General features: G+C 42.2%; 1 protein-coding gene and 1 non-coding gene across 2 annotated transcripts in view; both read left to right on the forward strand.

The window, feature by feature from the left end:
• TESK2 (testis associated actin remodelling kinase 2) overlaps positions 1-21,472 on the forward strand; it is a 169,497-nt gene that overhangs the window by 28,300 nt on the left and 119,725 nt on the right. The window contains exon 2 of the mRNA XM_066269345.1: positions 1,834-2,144. Coding sequence (XP_066125442.1) covers positions 1,923-2,144 — 222 coding nt within the window. The 5' untranslated portion in view covers positions 1,834-1,922. The remainder of the gene's footprint in view (positions 1-1,833; positions 2,145-21,472) is intronic.
• LOC136332640 (U6 spliceosomal RNA) lies at positions 18,129-18,235 on the forward strand. The gene has a single exon (XR_010730806.1). It is a non-coding gene; the product is annotated as a U6 spliceosomal RNA (small nuclear RNA).

The following is a 21,472-nucleotide window of genomic DNA, read 5'->3' on the forward strand; positions in this document are numbered from 1 at the left end:
GAATGATGTTCCTGCCTCTCTCCCTCTCTCCCTCCCTTCCTCTCTCACTAAAATCAATCAATAATTTAAAAAAAATGAATAGAACCTGACCTGTGGTGGTGCAATGGGTAAAGCGTCGACCTGGAATGCTGAGGTTGCTGGTTCAAAACCCTGGGCTTGCCTGGTCAAGGCACATATGGGAGTTGATGCTTCCTGCTCCTCACCCTTTCTCTCTCTCTGTCTCTTTGTCTCCTGTCTCTAAAATGAATAAATAAAATCTAAAAAAAAAAATAGAAAAATTATGTGAGGCTATGCAGGGCATTTGTAGGAGTACGGGCTTTTGAACCAGATAGTCTTTTTTTTTTTTTTTTCATGATAGAGATAAGAGAGAGGGACAGATAGGAACAGACAGACAGGAAAGGAGAGAGATGAGAAGCATCAATTCTTCATTGCAGTTCCTTAGTTGTTCATTGATTGCTTTCACATATGTGCCTTGGCCGGGGGGCTACAGCAGACTGAGTGACCCCTTGCTCAAGCCAGCAACCTTGGGCTCAAGCTGGTGAGCCTTGCTCAAACCAGATGAACCCACGCACGAGCTGGCGACTGCAAGGTTTTGAACCTGGGTCATCCGCATTCCAGTTTGAGGCTCTATCCACTGCGCCACTGCCTGGTCAGGCGAACCAGATAGTCTTGCATTTTTACATTATCTCTGCCATTTAGTGACTATATGATTACTTGACTGCTCTGTGAAATGAATAATCCTTATGTCATGGATTATTTGAGAATCAAATAACATATTTTTGGCTTAAAAAAATTGATTTGAGGTCCTGATCAGTTGGCTCAGTGGTAAGAGCATTGGCCCAGTGTGTGGTTGTCCCAGGTTTGATTCCTGGCCAGGGCACACAGGAAAAGTGACCATCTGCTTCTCCACCCCAGCCCCTCTCCTCTCTCTTCTTCTCCCACAGCCATGGCTCAACTGGTTTGAGTTCATCGGCCCCAAGCGCTGAGGATGGCTCTGTGGAGCCTCTGCCTCAGGCACTAAAACTAGCTTGGTTGTGAATATGGCCCCAGTTGGGCAGTGAATTGGCCCCATACGGGAGTTGCCAGGTAGATCCCGGTTGGGGCACATGTAGGAGTCTGTTTCACTATTTCCCCTCCTCTCACTTGGAAAAGAAGAAAAAAAATGAGAGAGAGAGAGAGAGAGAGACATTTACTTCTGGTTCACTTATTACTGCACTTATTGTTTGAATCCTGTATGTGCCCTGATTGGGGATAGAACCCATAACCTTGGTGTATCAGGATAATGCTGTAATTAACTGAGCTACCTGGCAAGGGCCTTTTTGGCTTTTATACTGTGTTTCCTAGGTAGTGTTCATTGAATGAGAGATACTATCGTTACTTTGTTTTTAGAATGTAATTGGTGATCTTTATAGTATTCTGTTCATGTTAAAGACTGAATACATCTTGATTTTTAAATATATCAGTGTTTTTTGAAGGTAAAGTCATAAGTTATTTTTTAGTTCTGAAAATCAGAAACTAGAATGTGAAGAAATATTTTTACATTGATGTTTATTAGTTTATATGTATTTATTTATTAATGATTTTTTTTAAAGATTTTATTTATTCACTATAGAGAGGAGAGAGAGAGAGAGAAGAGAGAGAGAGAGAGAGAGAGAGAGAGAGGAGGGAGGAGCAGGAAGCATCAACTCCCATATGTGCCTTAACCAGGCAAGCCCAGGGTTTTGAACCGGCAACCTCAGCGTTTCCAGGTTGACGCTTTATCCACTGCGCCACCACAGATCAGGCCAATTTATTAATGATTTTAATGAAGTATCTTTCTTATCTCTTATTTAGTGTCAAACTGGAAGAGAAGCGAAGCTCAACAAAAATTTATTATGTGTGGAGTTCCTTCTTAAAAGAAGGAAAAAGTGACTATTGCAACTATGGATCGGAGCAAACGAAATTCAATCGCAGGATTTCCTCCACGTGTCGAGCGTCTTGAAGATTTTGATGGAGGTGGTGGAAGTGATGGGAATATGACCCAGGTGGGAAGAGTTTGGCCATCTTCATATCGAGCTCTTATAAGTGCCTTTTCCAGACTGACACGTTTAGATGACTTCACCTGTGAAAAAATAGGGTCTGGTTTCTTCTCTGAAGTGTTCAAGGTGAGTGATGCCTCAGCTTTTCTCGTTGTCTTGGTGATGGTCAGCATCATTGCAGAATTGATAGTTGTGTTTAATTAGGACATAGGCCTCAAGCTATTTATTAACTTGTGACATATTTTATTGTTTTAGTTATAAAATAATGCATGCTTGTCAAAAATCCAAATAATGTAGGAATTTCTTCCACTTCTCTCTTCCCCTGCTCATCTATCTATCTCTCCAGTAGTAAGCAACATTAAAAATTTGGTATGTATCCTTTGGACCCTTTTCTGTGCTTATGCATATATTATATGTACATCTTATATACATATATGAAAATTTATATATATATATATATGAAGATATATATACACATACTACAACATATAGTGTTTATTTGCTTACTTTTAATAAAATTGAGCCTTTAATTCTCCCAAGCAATCATATTTCCCTAGTTCATTTACTCGCCTAGAAGATTATTTCATACTTTTTTTCTCTCATCAAACTCTTAGAACTTCTCCAGTTCTCATTCTCAGTGATGAGCTTGCTTTCTAATTCATGAGAAAACTGAAGCAAGCTGAAGAGAACTTCCACAGCTTCACATCACCACACATGGCTCATCCACATCTCTACCCACTTACTTGGTCTTTATACCTGTCACTATGGATGAACTATCCATGATCTAATCTAAGCCATATTTCTATTTGTATGGTATATCCTATTTCCATTTGCCTATTCAAAGACATTACCTAAAAAATTCTCCCTTTTCCTAATTCATATTTCACTCTGTATTAAATAATTTCTTCTATCAGTATGTAAACATTCTGTTACTTTTCTCACCTTAAAAAGATTTTTTCTTTAAAGGAGAGAAAATCGTCTCTTGTTGCTACACTCATGTCGTATACTCAAACACCTCCACAGAATTATCTCTACTCACCATTTCCTTTTTCTTTTCTTCTGTTCTCTCTCTCTTTATAAAGTTTTTATTTTTATTTTATTTTTTTGAGACACAGAGACAGGAATGGAGAGAGATTAGAAGCATAAATTCCTAGTTGTGTCACTTTTTAGTTGTTCATTGATTGCTCTTTCATATGTGCCTTGACTGGGGAACACCAGCTGAGCCAGTGACCCTGGACTCAAGCAGGTGACCTTGAGCTTCAACCAGCGACCATTGGGCTCAAGCCAGTGACCATGGGATCATGTTAATGATCCTATGCTCAAACCAGCATCCCCATGCTCAAGCTGGTAAACCTGCACTCAAGCTGGATAAATCCATGTTCAAGCTGGCAACCTTGGGGTTTTGAACCTGGGACCTTAGTGTCCCAGGTCAACGCTCTATCCACTGTGCCGTCACCAGCATCTCTCTCTCTCTTTTTTTAATATGGCAAAATATATGTGATACAAATTTAGCATTTTAACCATGTGTATAGTTCAGTGGTACAGAGTACATTTACAGTGTTCTGCATTATCTATTTCCAGAACTTTTTCATCATTTCAAATAGAAAATTTGTACTCTTCAAACAACAGCTCTTTCTTCTCCTACCCTCAGCCCCTCTTAACTGTTTTATTTTCTGTCTCTATGAATTTGCCTATTCTAGGTACCTCATATTAGTGGAATCATATGATATTTGTTGTTTTGTGTCTAATTTCACTTAGAATGTTCTCAAATTACATCCATGTTGTAGAATATATCAGAATTTCATTCTTTTTCATGGATGAATATTATTCCATTGTGTGTGTATATCACATTTTAGTTATCCATTTATCTGTTGATAAACAATTGGGTTGTTTCTACCTTTTGGTTATTGTGAATAATGACTGCATGAACTTTGGTGTACAAGTATTTGTTTGAGTCCCTGGTTTTTTTGTGTGTTTTTTTTTTTGAAAGAGAGAGAGAGAGAGAGACAAACAGGAAGGGAGAGAGATGAGAAGCATCAACTCATAGTTGTGGCACCTTTAGTTCATTGATTGCTTTCTCGTATGTGCCTTGACGGGGGGGGGGGCTCCAGCCAGTGACCCCTTGCTCAAACCAGTGACCTTGGGCTTCAAGCCAGTGACCTTTGGTCTCAAGCCAGCAACCATAGGGTCATGTCTATGATTACGTGCTCAAACTGGTGAGCCCATGCTCAAGCCAGTGACCTCAGGGTTTCGAACCTGGGTCCTCAGTGCCCCAGGCCAACACTCTGTCAAATGTGCCACCACCTGGTCAGGCTTTCTATTTTTTGCATATTTACCAATAGGTGGAATTATTGAGTTATATAGTAATTATATGTTGAACTTTAAAAAAAGTAATGATAAAGTATACATATAACATAAAATTGACTATCTTAACCATTCTTTTTTTTTTTTTTTAAAGAGACAGAGAGTGTCAGAGAGAGGGATAGATAGGGACAGACAGACAGGAACGGAGAGAGATGGGAAGCATCAATCATCAGTTTTTCATTGCGACGCTTTAGTTGTTCATTGACTGCTTTCTCATATGTGCCTTGACCGCGGGCCTTCAGCAGAGCTAGTAACCCCTTGCTCGAGCCAGCGACCTTGGGTCTAAGCTGGTAAGCTTTTTGCTCAGGCCAGATGAGCCTGCACTCAAACTGGCAACCTTGGGGTCTCGAACCTGGGTCCTCGGCATCCCAGTCTGACTCTCTATCCCCTGCACCACCGCCTGGTCAGGCTGTCTTAACCATTTTTAAGTGAACAGTTAAGTAATGTTAAGTATCAACCATTTTTTTTTTTCCATTTTTCTGAAGTTGGAAATGGGGAGAGACAGTCAGACAGACTCCCGCATGTGCCCAACCAGGATCCACCCGGCACGCCCACCAGGGGGCGACGCTCTGCCCACCAGGGGGCGACGCTCTGCCCACCAGGGGGCGATGCTCTGCCCCTCCAGGGCATCCCTCTGTTGCGACCAGAGCCACTCTAGTGCCTGGGGCAGAGGCCAAGAAGCCATCCCCAGCGCCCGGGCCATCTTTGCTCCAATGGAGCCTTGGCTGTAGGAGGGGAAGAGAGAGACAGAGAGGAAGGAGAGGTGGAGGGGTGGAGAAGCAGATGGGCGCTTCTCCTGTGTGCCCTGGCCGGGAATCGAACCTGGGACTTCTGCACGCCAGGCCGACGCTCTACCACCGAGCCAACCGGCCAGGGCCAAGTATCAACCTTCCCCCCCACCCCCTCCCGAAGCTGGAAACGGGGAGAGACAGTCAGACAGACTCCCGCATGCGCCTGACCGGGATCTACCCGGCACGCCCACCAGGGGTGATGCTCTGCCCTCCAGGGGGCGATGCTCTGCCCCTCCGGGGCATCGTTCTGTCGCGACCAGAGCCACTCTAGCGCCTGGGGCAGAGGCCAAGGAGCCATCCCCAGTGCCCGGGCCATCTTTGCTCCAATGGAGCCTTGGCTGCAGGAGGGGAAGAGAGAGACAGAGAGGAAGGAGAGGGGGAGGGGTGGAGAAGCAGATGGGCGCCTCTCCTGTGTGCCCTGGCCGAGAATCGAACCCGAGACCCCTGCATACCAGGCCGACGCTCTACCACTGAGCCAACCGGCCAGGGCCGTATCAACCATTTTTAAGTGAACAGTTAAGTAACATTAATTATCAATATATTCGCATTGTTGTGTTACTAACTCTAGAACTTTTTCATCTTGCAAAACTGAAACTCTAAACCCATTAAACAATTCACCTTTGTTTCCCTCAGATCCTGGCAACTACTATTCTACTTTCTGTTTCTGTGAATCTTGACTACTCTAGATACCGTATATAAATGAAATCATGTAGTATTTGCCTTTTTGTGACTGCCTTATTTCACTTAGTTTATGTTTAACTTTTTAAGGGACCATCACACTATTTTCCACAGTGGCTGTATCATTTTATATTCCTACTAGCAATGCACAAGGGTTCCAATGTCTCCATATTCTAACCAACACATGTTATTTTTCTTTCTATTTTAGATTTTATTTTTAAACATGAGAATCTCTTTTTTTTGTTTTTTTTATTGATTATTAGAGAGAGAGAGGAAGGGAAAGAGAGATAGGTTTGTTATTTCACTTACTGATGCATTCATTGGTTGATTCTTTTTTTTTTTTTTTACAGAGACAGAGTCAGAGAGAGGGATAGATAGATAGGGACACACAGGAATGGAGAGAGATGAGAAGCATCAATCATCAGTTTTCGTTGCGACACCTTAGTTGTTCATTGACTGCTTTCTCATATGTGCCTTGATCATGGGCCTTCAGCAGACCGAGTAACCCCTTGCTCAAGCCAGCGACTTTGGGTCCAAACTGGTGAGCTTTGCTCAAGCCAGATGAGCCCGCGCTCAAGCTGGCGACCTCGGGGTCTTGAACCTGGGTCATCTGCATCCCAGTCCTATGCTCTATCCACTGTGCCACCACCTGGTCAGGCCATTGGTTGATTCTTGTATGTGCCCTGACCCGGATCAAACCCACAACCTTGGTGTATCAGGACAATGCTCTAACCAACTGAGTTACTGGGCCAGGGTGTTATTTTTCTTTTGTAATAGTAGCAATCTTGATAGGTGCGAAGTGATACCTCATTTGGCTTTGATTTATATTTCTCTAATGACTAGTGATGTTGAGCAAATTTTCATGTGCTTATTGGCTTTTTGTGTAATTTTGGAGAAATGCCTATTCAAGTCATTTGCTCATTATTGAATTAAGTTTTATTTGTATATAAGGTATATAGATCCCTTGTCTGATATGATTTGAGAATATTTTCTCCTAGTCTATCAGTTGTCTTTTCACCTTTTTTAATTTTTATTTTTTTATTGATTTTTTTTTTTTTTTTTGTATTTTTCTGAAGCTGGAAACGGGGAGAGACAGTCAGACAGACTCCCGCATGTGCCTGACCGGGATTCACCTGGCACGCCCACCAGGGGCAACGCTCTGCCCACCAGGGGGCAATGCTCTGCCCCTCCTGCGCGTCGCTCTGCCGCGACCAGAGCCACTCTAGCGCCTGGGGCAGAGGCCAAGAAGCCATCCCCAGCGCCCGGGCCATCTTTGCTCTAATGGGGCCTTGGCTGCGGGAGGGGAAGAGAGAGAGAGGAAGGAGGGGGGATGTGGAGAAGCAAATGGGCGCTTCTCCTATGTGCCCTGGCCGGTAATCGAACCCGGGTCCCCTGCACGCCAGGCCAACACTCTACCGCTGAGCCAACCGGCCAGGGCCTTCACCTTCTTTTTTTTTTTTTTTTTCATTTTTCTGAAGCTGGAAACAGGGAGACACAGTCAGACAGACTCCCGCATGCGCCCGACCGGGATCCACTCGGCACGCCCACCAGGGGCGACGCTCTGCCCACCAGGGGGCGATGCTCTGCCCATCCTGGGCGTCGCCATATTGCGACCAGAGCCACTCTAGCGCCTGAGGCAGAGGCCACAGAGCCATCCCCAGCGCCCGGGCCATCTTTGCTCCAATGGAGCCTTGGCTGCGGGAGGGGAAGAGAGAGACAGAGAGGAAAGCGCGGCAGAGGGGTGGAGAAGCAAATGGGCGCTTCTCCTATGTGCCCTGGCCAGGAATCGAACCCGGGTCCTCCGCACGCTAGGCCGACGCTCTACCGCTGAGCCAACCGGCCAGGGCCAGCCTTCACCTTCTTGATAGTTCCTTTGATGCATACAAGTTTTTAACTCTAATTAAGTTCAATATATCTATTTTTTCTTTTGTTGTCATATTCCAGAAATTATGGTCAAATTCAATATTATGAAGATTTTTCTTAATGTTTCATTCTAAGAGTTTTACAGTTTTAAGTTTATTTTTATAAATGGTATAAGGCAGTGGTTGGCAAATTGCGACTTGCGAGCCACATGTGGCTCTTTGGCCCCTTGAGTGCGGCTCCTCCACAAAATACCACGTGTGGGCGCTACCTCAGTAAGGAATGTACCTACCTATATAGTTTAAGTTTCAAAAATTTGGCTCTCAAAAGAAATTTCAATTGTTGTACTGTTGATATTTGGCTCTGTTGACTAATGAGTTTGCCGACCACTAGTAAGGGTCTAACTTCATTCTTTTGCACCTGAATATTTAGTTTTCCCAGCACCTTTTGTTGAAAAGACTCTTCTTTCCCCATCGAATGGTCTTGGCATCCTGTTGAAAATCAGTTGATTATATGTGCCAGGGTTATTGATTCATTTTAATTTGTGTGCTCCGACTACCAATGATAAATTTTTTGTTTATTGGTCATTTATATAATTTGCTTATATTTTTACTTGTATTTTATTATTATGTTAATTTTTTTGTAGTTCTTCATCAATTATCAATAATAATTCTTTTGTGTGTGTGTGTGTGACAGAGACAGAGAGAGAGAGACAGAGAGAGGGACAGATAGATAAGAAGGTAGAGAGATGAGAAGCATCAATTCTTTTTTGTGGCTCCTTAGTTGTTCATTGACTGCTTTCTCCTATGTGCCTTGACCCTGGGGGTAAAGCAGAGTGAGTGACCCCTTGCTCAAACCAGGGACCTTGGGCTCAAGCCAGTGACCTTGGGCTTCAAGCCAGTGACCTTTGGACTCAAGCCAGTGACTATGGGGTCATGTCTATGATCCCACGCTCGAGCCAGCAACCCTGCACTCAAGCTGGTGAGCCAGCGCTCAAGCCAGCAACCTCAGGGTTTCTAACCTGGGTCCTCCGTGTCCCAGTCTGTCACTCTATCCACTGTATTACTGCCTTGTCAGGCTCTTATTTTTTTTTTTCTTTCCTTCTTCTTTTCCAAGTGAGAGGAGGAGAGATAGAGATATAGACTCCCACGTGTACCCTGGATGGTATCCACCTGGCCACCTCTATGTGGGGCCAATACTCTGCCCATCTGGGGCCATGCTCACAGCTGAGCTAGTTTTAGTGCCTGAGATGGATCCTCAGCGCCTGGGACTGATGTGTGAGAAGAGAAGAAAGAGAGATAGAGATAGAGGAGGAAGGGGAGGGGGGAAAAGCAGATGGTTTCTTTTGTGTGTCCTGACCAGGAATTGAACCTAGGACATCCACATACCGGCCGACACTCTACCACTGAGCCAACTGGCCAGGGCCCTGATAATAATTCAAGAGCCTTCCGAATGCAAGGTTTTGAAAATATTACGCTGTGTTTCTACTATGCTTCTATGACATTTCATTGAATTTAAGATACTATTGGTTATAAGATGCACTTGTTGCATCCTGGCCAAATAGTTCCGCTGGTTAGAGCATCATCCCTATAGACCAAGGTTGCAGGTTTGATTCCCGATCAGGACATATACAAGAAGTATCCAATGTGGAGCAGCAAATTGATGTTCTCTCTCTCTCTCTTTCTCTCTTCTCTCCCTTCCTCTCTCCCTAAAATTAATAATTAAAAAAAGATGTGCTTGTTGCCAATTAAAGTGTAACAATTTTATTTTTTTTTAGTGAGAGAATGGGGGGGGCAGACAGGGACAGACAGACAGGATGAGAGAGAGATGAGAAGCATCAACTCATAGTTTTAGCACCTTAGTTAATTGATTGCTTTCTCCTATGTGCCTTGACCAGGGGGCTCTAGCCGAGCCAGTGGCCCCTTGCTCAAGCCAGGGACCTTGGGCTTCAAGCCAGCGACCTTTGGGCTCAAGCCAGTGACCATGGCGTCATGTCTATGATCCCATGCTGGTAATCCTGCACTCAAGCCAGTTGAGCCCATGCTCAAGCCAGCAACGTTAGTTTTGGACCTGGGTCCTCATCGTACCAGGCTAACGCTTTATTGGTTGTACTACCACCTGGCCAGGCTACTTTTTTTTTTTTAAAGATTTTTTAAAAATTAATTTTACAGAGAGAGGAGGGAGAGTGGATGTAGAGCACAAAGTATCACCTCATAGTTGCTTCACTTTAGTTACTCATTGACTGCTTGTTGTATGTGCCTTGACCAAGCAAACCAGGGTTTTAAACCTGCAACCTCAGCATTCTAGGTTGACACTTTATCCAGTACACCACTATAGGCCAGGCTAATTGAATTTGCATTTTTTTTTTTAACAAGCGAGTGAGAGAGAGACAAACGGACAGACAGGAAAGGAGAGAGAGATGAGAAGCATCAACTCATAGTTGCAGCACTTTAGTTGTTCACTGATTCCTTTCTCATATGTGCCTTGACCGGGGGGCTCCAGCTGAGTGTGTGACCCCTTGCTCAAGCCAGTGACCTTGGGTTCCAGCCAGTGACCTTTGGATTCAAGCCAGAAACCTTTGAGCTCAAGCTAGCGGCCATAGGGTTATAACTATGATCCCACACTTAAGCTGGCAACCCCGCACTCAAGCTGGTGATCCTACACTCAAGCTGGCAACCCTGCACTTAAGCTGGTGAGCCCACACTCAAGCTGGATGAGCCCAAGCTCAAACCAGTGACCTCAGTTTCAGACCTATGTCTTCAGTGCCTCAGGCCAATGCTCTATCTACTGTGCCACTGCCTGGTCAGGCTGAATTTTCTTTTAAAATCACATGATACTGCCTGACCTGTGGTAGTGCAGTGGATAAAGCATCAACCTGGAATGCTGAGGTTGCCAGTTCGAAACCTGGGCTTGCCTGGTCAAGGCACATATGGGAATTGATGCTTCCTGCTCCTCCCTCCCCCTTTTTTTCCTCTCTCTTTCCCCTCTCTTAGAAGTAAATAAATAAAATCTTTAAAAAGAAATCACATGATACAAACTTAAAAGGTATAAAAGGTTATTCAGTGAAAAATTATTTTATTTATTTATTTATTTATTTATTCATTTTAGAGAGGAGAGGGAGAGACAAAGAAAGAGAGGAGAGGGGAGGAGCTGGAAGCATCAACTCCCATATGTGCCTTGACCAGGCAAACCCAGGGTTTTGAACCAGCGACCTCAGCATTTCCAGGTCGACGCTTTATCCACTGCGCCACCATAGGTCAGGCGAAAAATTATTTACTTTCTTTTTTTTCCTTTTTTTTTTTTTTTGTTTTTGTTTTTGTTTTTGCATTTTTCTGAAGCTGGAAACAGGGAGACACAGTCAGACAGACTCCCGCATGCGCCCGACCGGGATCCACCCGGCACGCCCACCAGGGGGCGACGCTCTGCCCACCAGGGGGCGATGCTCTGCCCATCCTGGGTGTCGCCATGTTGCGACCAGAGCCACTCTAGCGCCTGGGGCAGAGGCCACAGAGCCATCCCCAGCGCCCGGGCCATCTTTGCTCCAATGGAGCCTTGGCTGCGGGAGGGGAAGAGAGAGACAGAGAGGAAGGCGCGGCGGAGGGGTGGAGAAGCAATTGGGCGCTTCTCCTATGTGCCCTGGCCGGGAATCGAACCCGGGTCCTCCGCAGGCTAGGCCGACGCTCTACTGCTGAGCCAACCGGCCAGGGCTCTTCCTTTTTTTTTATTTTTTTATTTTTATTAAGTTACAGGCGGGGAGGCAGAGAGACAGATTCTCACATGCACCCTACCTGGATCCATACAGCAAGCCCACTAGGGGTCAATACTCTGCCCATGTGGTGTCACTGCTCCATTGATAGCCAATCGAGCTGTTTTATTTAGCACCTGAGGTGACGCTATGTAGCCATCCTCAGTGCTCAGGTCCAACTTGCTCAAACCATTCAAGCCATGGCTGCAGGAGAGAAAGAGAGAGAGAGAGAGAAGGGGGAGGGGTGAGAAGCAGATGGCTGCTTCTCCTATGTTCCCTGACTGGGAATCAAACCAGGGACTTCTGCAGCTGGGCTGAAGCTCTACTATTGAACCTACTGGCCAGGGCCTATTTACTTTCTTCTGATGCAGTTTTCCTCCCTGGAGGCAACCAATGTTTAACAGTTTCTTATGTATCCTTCTGGAGAGAATTCTGTACATGGATAAGCAACTATATATTATGTCTGTATATGTGTTTGTGATGGTGTATGTGTGTATATTTATATCAATTAGCTATTATTTATTTATTTACCTATTTCAAGATTGAAGACCACTAGAGTATAAGTTCAGTGAAAGCAGGGATTTTTCTTTGTGTTTATCAATTTGTGCACTGCTTTATCCTCACTGCCTGGAATTCTACATGGCACATAGTTCCCCTTTTTCTATAAGGTTATTTTTGTTGTATAGTAATGATTTATAGGACTCCTTTATATCTATACCATGATTATAGATATTTTTCAAGCTTGTAATGTTTTTTAAACTAACTTGTAACTATTTTTGCAATGTAGAAATAGTTCATTTAATTGTTTACGGTTTTAATCTTTTCATTTATGACTTCTGGTTTTTTTTATTATTTAGAAAGGCTCTCTACACTCCTGTATTATAAATAAAATGATCATTTTAAAATTACTTTAAGATTTTGCTACTTATATTTAGATATTTAGTCCCCCTGGAATTTATTTTTTAGGTGGCTGCTCATTTGTATTAGTAACATTTGTTATATAGTTAATATTTTTCTCACTGATTGAAAATGTTATCTTTATTCCATACTGAATTTTTCTAAGTATTTTAGTCTGTTTCTAGACTTCATTCTATTGCATTGACCTGTCTATTCATATACCAGTATACACTGTTATAATTTAATTATTGTGCCTTTATTTTAATATATGGTTAGTCTAGTTACCCATTATTATTCTTCCTTTTCAGAATGTTTTTTAAAGATTTTATTTTTTTATTTTACAGAGGGTGTGTGTGAGGGGATGAGAAATAGTTGCTTCATTCTAGCTGATCATTGGTTGCTTCTTGTATGTGCCTTGACCAGGCAAGCCCAGGGTTTCAAACCGGCAACCTCAGCATTCTAGGTCATTGTTCTATCCGCTGCACCACTACAGGCCAGGCTCTTTTCTTTTTTTCTTTTCAGAATTTTCTTGATGTTTCTTTCTTTTTCTTTTTCTTTTTCTTTTTTTTTTTTACAGAGGCAGAGATAGACAGGGACAGACAGACAGGAACGGAGAGAGATGAGAAGCATCAATCATCAGTTTCTCGTTGCGCGTTGCGACTTCTTAGTTGTTCATTGATTGCTTTCTCACATGTGCCTTGACCGTGGGCCTTCAGCAGACTGAGTAACCCCCTGCTGGAGCCAGCGACCTTGCGTCAAGCCAGATGAGCCCGCGCTCAAGCTGGCGACCTCAGGGTCTCGAACCTGGGTCCTTCCACATCCCAGTTCAACGCTCCATCCACTGCGCCACCACCTGGTCAGACTCTTTCTTATTTTTTATGTGAATTTTAAAATGAGTTTGCCAGTTTCCAAAAATGTAATTATTGCCATTTCTATTGACATTAAATTTATAGATTAATTTAGGGAGATTTGATATCTTTAATATACTGAGTCTTTATTTTAAGCACATGGCATTCCTTTACATCTATTCAAGTATTTTGTGTCCCTTGTTAGACATTAAAAATTAAAAAGAAAAATATATGTTTCTTGCACATTTCTTGCAATGTTTATTCTTAGATTTTTCTCTTTTCTGTTGCAGTTGTAAATGGGAACTCTGCTTCCATTTTATTTTCTGTTGTTTCTGTTAATATTAATTTTTATATATTGATATTTGATGCAGCTGGCATACTGAATTTTTAAAATATTTATAGTAAATTTTTCAGTTTATTTGATTTGGTTTCAGTGGTATATTATCATATCAGCTATGAATGATGATAAATTTATTTCCCATTTTTACACCTTACTTATATTTTTTCAACAAACTTCTTGACTAATACTTCCTAAAATGTTAAATAATAATGCTATTTGACATCTTTTTCTTGTTCCTGACTGGGAATACTAGTGGTGTTCCCTAATTAAACATGGTATGATTTGGGGGCTGAAATAGGTATCTTTTATTTTATCAGGTTTTCAAAATCTTGCAAAAATATCTGCTCTTTTAAGATTTATTGTTATGAAGAATAGATGTTAAATTCTACTTGGCTCTGGCCAGTTGGCTCAGTGGTAGAGCGTCGGCCTGGCGTGTAGAGGTCCCGGGTTCGATTCCCGGCCAGGGCACACAGGAGAAGTGCCCATCTACTTCTCCACCCCTCCCCCTATCCTTCCTCTCTGTCTCTCTCTTCCCCTCCCGCAGCCGAGGCTCCATTGGAGCAAAGATGGCCTGGGTGCTGGGGATGGCTCCTTGGTCTCTGCCCCAGGCGCTAGAGTGGCTCTGGTCGCAACAGAGCGATGCCCCAGAGGGGCGGAGCATCGCCCCCTGGTGGGCAGAGCGTGGCCTCTGGTGGGTGTGCCGGGTGGATCCCGGTCGGGCGCATGCGGGAGTCTGTCTGACTGTGTCTCCCTGTTTCCAGCTTCAGAAAAATACAAAAAAAAAAAAAAAATTCTACTATATGTCCTTTCAGAATCGATGGGATGATGGTTCATTTTATATGTCAACTTGGCTAGGGCATGGAGTGCCTAGATGTTTGGTCAAACATTGTGGATGTCAGAAAGATTGGGTTGATTAGATTAACATTAGAGTCAGTAGACTAGGTAAAGCAGATTGCCCTCCCTACCGTGAGTTGCCCTCATTAATCATTTGAAGGCCTGAATATAACAAAAAGACTTGACCCTTCTATGATTAAGAGGGAACTTTTGCCTGTTTGCTTGAGATGGGACATCATTCTGCTTCTGCCTTTTGGTTGGAACTGAAATATTGGCCCTTCTTGGGCCTTAAGCCTGCCAACTTTTGGGCTGGAACTTACACCATTGGCTCTCCTGGTTCTCAGGGCTTTGAACTCAGACTAGAACTATACCTTTGGGCTCCTGGGTCTCGAGCTTGCTAACTATAAATCTTGGGACTTGTCAGTATTCATAATTGTGTGAGCCAAATTCTTATAATAAATCTCTTTCTATCCTTTTAGTTCTATTTCTCTGGGAAACTTGAATACATATAGTGATAAAAGTGTTTTTTTCTTTTGATTTCTTAGTAAAGTAAATTATATTAGTAGGTATTCTAATAGTGAGCCATCTTAGCATTCCTAATGTATTATTTTTTATTTTAAAGATTTTATTTATTGATTTTACAGAGAGAGGAGAGAGAGGGACAGGGAGTGAGAAGTATCAACTCATAGTTGTTTCACTTTAGTTGTTCATTTATTGCTTTCTCATATGTGCCTTGACTAGGGTGCTCCAACTGAGCCAGTGACCCCTAGCTCAAGCCAGCGACTTGGCTTCAAGCCAGTGACCTTGGGCTTCAAGCCAGCAACCTTTGGGCTCAAGCCAGGTACCATGGGGTCATGTCTATGATCCAAAGCTCAAGTCGGTGACCTCAGGTATTGAACCTGGGTCCTTAGTGTCCCAGGCTGAGACAATCTACTGCGCCACTGCCTGGTTGGGCGATTCTTTAATGTGCTGCTAACTTCTTTTAGCTGAGGTGTTTTAGCCTTGATATTTGTGAGAATGGTGTGTGGGTTTTTTCTTTTATGCTTTCATTGTTAGGTTTTGGTAATAATGTTATGCTTACTTCATAAAAAATAATTTGGAAATTTTTTTTCTTCCCAGTTCTTTGAAATAATTGAAATAATATTGGAATAATTTATTTCTAAAGTATTTGATAATTCCCTTGTGAAATGCTGGTCAGTTACTTTGAAAACTTTTTTTATTCTTCTAGAGTAATTGGCTTATTTAGATTATTATTTATTCTAAGTCAATTTTGGTAAATTATTTTTACTAGGAAATTATATTTGATAGGTTTTCTAATATACTTGCCTAGACATGAGTGAGTTTTGACCATTATAAGTTTTTTGTTATTTTAAGTCCCTTTCATATTAGTTACTTAAGTGTGGGTCTTATTGCTGTTTGGTCTGCTGGTTCTTTTCATGATTTTTCATTTCTCCTGTGATTTATAATTTTTTTAAATTGAAAACCTATCATCAGGAGAAATTTTTTTCCTTGGGGTTCTTGTGTTCTAGGTTGTATGGTGGTCTCACATTTGCCTCTGTTTAGATCATACAGGTTCTGGATCTGATCTTAAAGGCTTTGTTTTTATTTCTTGGCTCAGGCATTTTGTTCAGTGTTTATAGTACAAATCACAGTCCTGAACCTGATTCTTATAGTTAGCTCTTGTTCCTCATTAAAAGCAGTAGAATCTAGTATTATTTCACTGTGAATGCCCATTACAAAATAGGAGAAAGCTATTTAATTGTATTTTAGGAAGTAATTAGTTAATATTATGGTGAGAACTGTTATCTTTGGAAAAGAAAGGAATAGATATTTTTATTTCTTCTTACATGTAATAGTCTGATACAAGGTTTGGCAAACTGTAGCCCTTGTACCAAATTTAGCCTGCCCTTTGTGTTTGTAAATAAAGTTTTATCAGAACACACCCACACTCATTTGTTAATATATGTTTGTGCTACAATGACAGAGTTAAGTAGTTGCAACAGTGATTGTATGGCCCTCAAAGCCTAAGATATTTACTATCTAAGCCCTTTACAGAAAAAGTTAGCCAATCTCTGGTCTGATAACTATAGTACACAGCTGGGTGATGGTTAGTTTTTATCTTTGATTACAAAGTACAGATGATTACAGATCTTTAAAGGTCAGGTTAAATAAAAAGTATATTTATGGTAATAAAAGGAAATATTTGACTTCCGATGTAGGAGATATAAATTAAGCAGATAACTTAAGGACTTTTAGTTGCCTTAGATAGATAAAGACTGGTTGATAGATGACTTCACATTGAGAAATGTGGATTTATGCTGCTTTTTGTTTATATTTCTTTAAAATAATTAAGTTTAGAATTTAGGACCTTCTAGTTATTCACCCTTAATATAGACATTACTCATGTTTTCTGTTCAATGTACACTATTTTTCATTGAGTTCGTTGTTGTTTTTTAAATTCAGTGAGAGAAGGGGAGGCAGAGACAGACTCCTCCTGTGCCCCGACAAGGATCCACCCGGCAAGCCTACTAGGGGGTGATGCTCTGGCCATCTGGGGTGTTGCTCTGTTGCTCAGCAAGGAAGCTCTTCTTAGGCCTGAGGCAGATACTGTGGAGCCATCCTCAGTGCCTGGGCCAACTTGCTTCAATTGAGCCATGGCTGCAGGAGGGGAAGAGAGAGAGAGAGAGAGAGAGAGAGAAAGAGAAGCGAGAGGGGGAGGAGTGAAGAAGCAGATGGGCGCTTCTCCTGTGTGCCCTGACTGGAAATCGAACCCGAGACATCCACATGCCAGGCCGATGTGCTGTCACTGAGCCAACTGGCCAAGGCCCCAAAAATTATTTTAAAAATTACCTTGTTTTAAGTAGTCTATGTAATTGTTTAGGTGTTAAAAGATCTGTTCTAGCAGTTGGTTTGAAAGGAACTTAGGCTCCTTTTGATTGTGACTGTCAGAGGCACAGTGCATTTTTAAAATTAGTTAACCTGGTAATTTCATTGGTTAAACTTGGGCTATGTTTTTGGATTGTAAATGTCTTAGGACCTCAAAAAATTATTAAATTGTTGTTGGGCATTGTGTGTTTTAGATTGCAATTAATGTCATTGTTCTACAGATTAGAATGGTAGAAGTAGAAAGTTTTGAACATAAAAGTTCTCTCTCTCTTTTTTTTAGTGGGAGAGAGAGAGAGAGAGACAGGGACAGACAGACAGTAAAGGAGGAGAGATGAAAAGCATCAGTTCTTCATTGCAGCACCTTAGTTGTTCATTGATTGCTTTCTCATATGTACCTTGACTGGGGGGCTCCAGCTGAGTCAGTGACCCCTTGCTTAAGCCAGCAACCTTGGACACAAGCCAGTGAGTGACCTTGAGACCCTGTCAATGATTCCACACTCAAGCCGGTGATGCTTCTCCCCACCTTGCTCAAGCTGGTAAGCCTGTGCTCTAGCCTGCTATTTTGTGGTTTCAAACCTGGGACCTCAGTGTTTCAGGTCAGCGCTCTATCCATTGTGCCACCACAGGTCAGGCAGAGATAACTGTATTTTAGTGTATATTGTGAAAACTATAAAACTTGGAGTACCATTCTAGAGCAAAGTATCCATGTAATTTTTCCCCTTTATATAACAATTTTACTGAGAAAAAAAATTACAAACCATAAAATTCTTTTTAAAAATACAATTCATGATTTTTAGTATACAAGGTTGTGCATCTATTACCTTCTAATTTTAAAACATTTTTATCATCCTCAAAAGAAACCCTGTGGTGCTCGCTTCGGCAGCACATATACTAAAATTGGAACGATACAGAGAAGATTAGCATGGCCCCTGCGCAAGGATGACACGCAAATTCGTGAAGTGTTCCATATTTAAAAAGAAAAAAAAAAAAAAAAAAAAAAGAAACCCTGTGTTCATTAATTTCTCTGTACAACCTCTCCAACACCTTTCTTTCTTTTTTTTGAAATTATTATAACCATCCTATTGATGAATAGTATCTCATTTTGGTTTTGATTTCCATTTCCCTAGTGAGTAGTGATGTTGAGCATTTTTTCAATGCTTACTGGACATTTCTGTATCTTCTTTAGAGAAATGTCTATTCAAGTTCTTTGCCCATTTTTTAAGAATCATTTTTTAAATTTTTTAATTATAGTTGACAGCAATATTATATTAGTTTCAGGTGTACAACCCAGTGAGTAGACATTATATAACTTACTAAGTGATCATTCTAATAACTCTCTTACCCATCTGACACCATTCATAGTTATTAGATTATTGACTATATTCCTTCTGCTGAACTTTACATCTCGATGACTATTCATTAACAATCATTTTGTACTTCACCTTTTTCCCTTCACTTTTTTCACCCAACCTGCCTCCTATCTGGCAACTGTCAAAATGTTCTCTGTATCAATGAGTCTGCTTGGGTCTGTTTCTGTCTGCTTGTTTATTTTGTTTTTAGATTATTTGTTCATAAATATGTATTTATTGCTTTTTTTTTTTTTACAGAGACAGAGAATCAGAGAGAGGGATAGATAGGGACAGACAGACAGAAACGGAGAGAGATGAGAAGCATCAATCATTAGTTTTTTGTTGCGACACCTTAGTTGTTCATTGATTGCTTTCTCATATGTGACTTGACCGTGGGGCTACAGCAGACCAAGTAACCCCTGCTCAAGTCAGCGGCGTTGGGTCCAAGCTGGTGAGCTTTGCTCAAACCAGATGAGACCGTGCTCAAACTGGCAACCTTGGGGTCTTGAACCTGGGTCCTCTGCATCCTAGTCCAACGCTCTATCCACTGCACCACTGCCTGGTCAGGCTGTATTTATTGCATTTTATTTTTCATACTTTTGATCTTTTTTTTTTAAAGTTGATTTCAGCATGAGAGGAAGGGGAGGATAAAGAGAGAGAGAGATAGAAACATTGAGCTATTTCTGTATATGCCCTGACTAGGGATTGAACTGGCAACCTCTGCACTTAAGGATGATGCTCTAACTGACGGAGCTATCTGACCAGGGCTGCTGCTGCTTCTTAAGAAGACCCTTTAACATAATGTTGGTTTGGTGGTGATGAATTCCTTTTGCTTTTTCTTGTCTAGGAAGCTCTTTATATGACCATCGATTCTCAATGACAGTTTTTCTGGGTAGAGTAATCTTGGTTGTAGGTTCATCCTTTTCATCACTTTGAATAGTTCTTGCCTCCTCCTTCTGGCCTGCAAAGTTTCTGTTGGAGAATCAGCTGAGAGTCTTATGGGAGCTCCCTTGTAGGTAACTAACTGCTTTTCTCTTGCTGCTTTTAAGATCCTCTCTCTTTGTCTTTACTCTTTTGCATTTTAATTATGGTGTGGACCTCTTTGGGTTCATCTTGTCTGGAACTCTGTGCTTCCTGAACTTGTATGTCTATTTCCTTAATCAGGTTAGGTAAGTTTTCTGTTATTATTTTCTCCAATAAGTTTTGAATTTCTTGCTCTCCTCTTCTTCTTTTGACACCCCCATGATGTGAATGTTGGTATGCTTGAAGTTGTTTCAGAGATTCTTAACAGTAAATCCATTTTTTTTGATTCTTTATTCTTTTGCTGTTCTGATTGTGTTTTTTGTCTCCTTATATTCCTAATCACTGATTTGATTTTTGGTTTCATCTACTCTACTGTTGATTTCCTGTAGATCATTCTTCATTTCAGTTAGTGTATCCTTCATTTCTGACTTGATCTTCTTTATGGTTTCTATGTCTCTGCTAAGTTCCTTGCACATTCTTATAACCATTGTTTTGAACTCTCTGATAGTCTGCTTGCCTCCATTTTGTTTCGTTCTTTTTCTGGAGATTTTTCCTGTTCCTTCATTTGGGACATGTTTCTTTGTCTCTGCATTTTGACTGTTTTCCTATGTTCGTTTCTATGTATTAGGTAGAGCTGCTGTGTCCCCCAGATTTGGTAGAATGGCCTTATGTAATAGGTGTTCTGTAGGGACCAGTGACACAGCCTCCCCAGTCCCCCTAACTGGATACTATAGGTGTGCCCCTCCGTGGGCTGTGTGCACTGTTCTGCTGTAGTTGAGTGTTGATTGCTGTTGGTGTCACTGGAGGCATTGATTCCCCAGGCCAGTCAGCTGTGAAGACCAGGTACACCCACAGTGCAGATGCTGCTGTGCAGGAGTCAACCATACAGAGCAGGACTTGCTTCAGTGGGGCTTTGGCGTTCACCAAGTATACTCTGCTGGGGCCACCCAGCATGAGCTACAGAGCAATGTGCCAATGGCTGTTACTGGTGCTGGGCTTGGAGGTGACCAGGAGAGGCCTAGCTACTGAACCAATGCCAGCTGCCACTAGTGACAGGCCTGGGGCAACTTAGCAAGAGGTACAGGGTAAACAGAGGCCAGATGCTGCTTATTTGAGAGATTTTAGGAAAGTCTGAAGCATGAGGCAAGTGAGGCCAGTTGTATGGAAAACCCACTAGAAATGGCTTGGGTGGGCATGCAAGTTGGGCAGGGTGGCATCTCGGAATCACCTGGGCTGGGCAAACAGTGTGAGTTAGGTTGATGGAGACTCCGATATGGCACTGGCCTGCCAGCTCTGTGTGTGTGGGGGTGTCTCAGAAAAGGATCAATGGCCTCTGCCAGCACCTTTAACTGGCGGAAAGCTACCCCAAGTTCCTGCCCTGATCCCAGACAATCTAGTTCCTCCCCATATGTTCCTGGTTTCTTTCAAGCTGTTGCCCCAATGCTGGAGCTTAGAGGGAGTGAATTTGAGTAAGTCTATATGTGGGCTCTTTAAGGGTTATTGCCTGGAAAAAAAAGAAGAGGCATTGCCTGGGACTCCCACAGCTTTCCATCTCACTCAGCCACAGTCTCAGTTGGTTTTTATAGCCAGAAATTATGGGGACTTCTCTTCCTGGAACTGGAAACCTTGAGTAGGCAGGCCTGTGTGTGTGGGGCTGGGATTTGTCACTCTCCGGGGGGATCTTCTCAGCTGAGATAGCCTTCCCGGATTTTAACCATCACACACTGGTATGGGACTATCTTGTTCTGTGTCTCCACTCCTCCTGCTTGTCTCTTCTTCATTCTCTAGTTGTAGGACTTCTATTCAGCTATATTTCAGACAATTCTGAGTGATGGTTCT

The sequence above is a fragment of the Saccopteryx bilineata genome, chromosome 3, assembly GCF_036850765.1.
Source record: "Saccopteryx bilineata isolate mSacBil1 chromosome 3, mSacBil1_pri_phased_curated, whole genome shotgun sequence".
Classification (NCBI taxonomy): Eukaryota; Metazoa; Chordata; class Mammalia; order Chiroptera; family Emballonuridae; genus Saccopteryx; species Saccopteryx bilineata.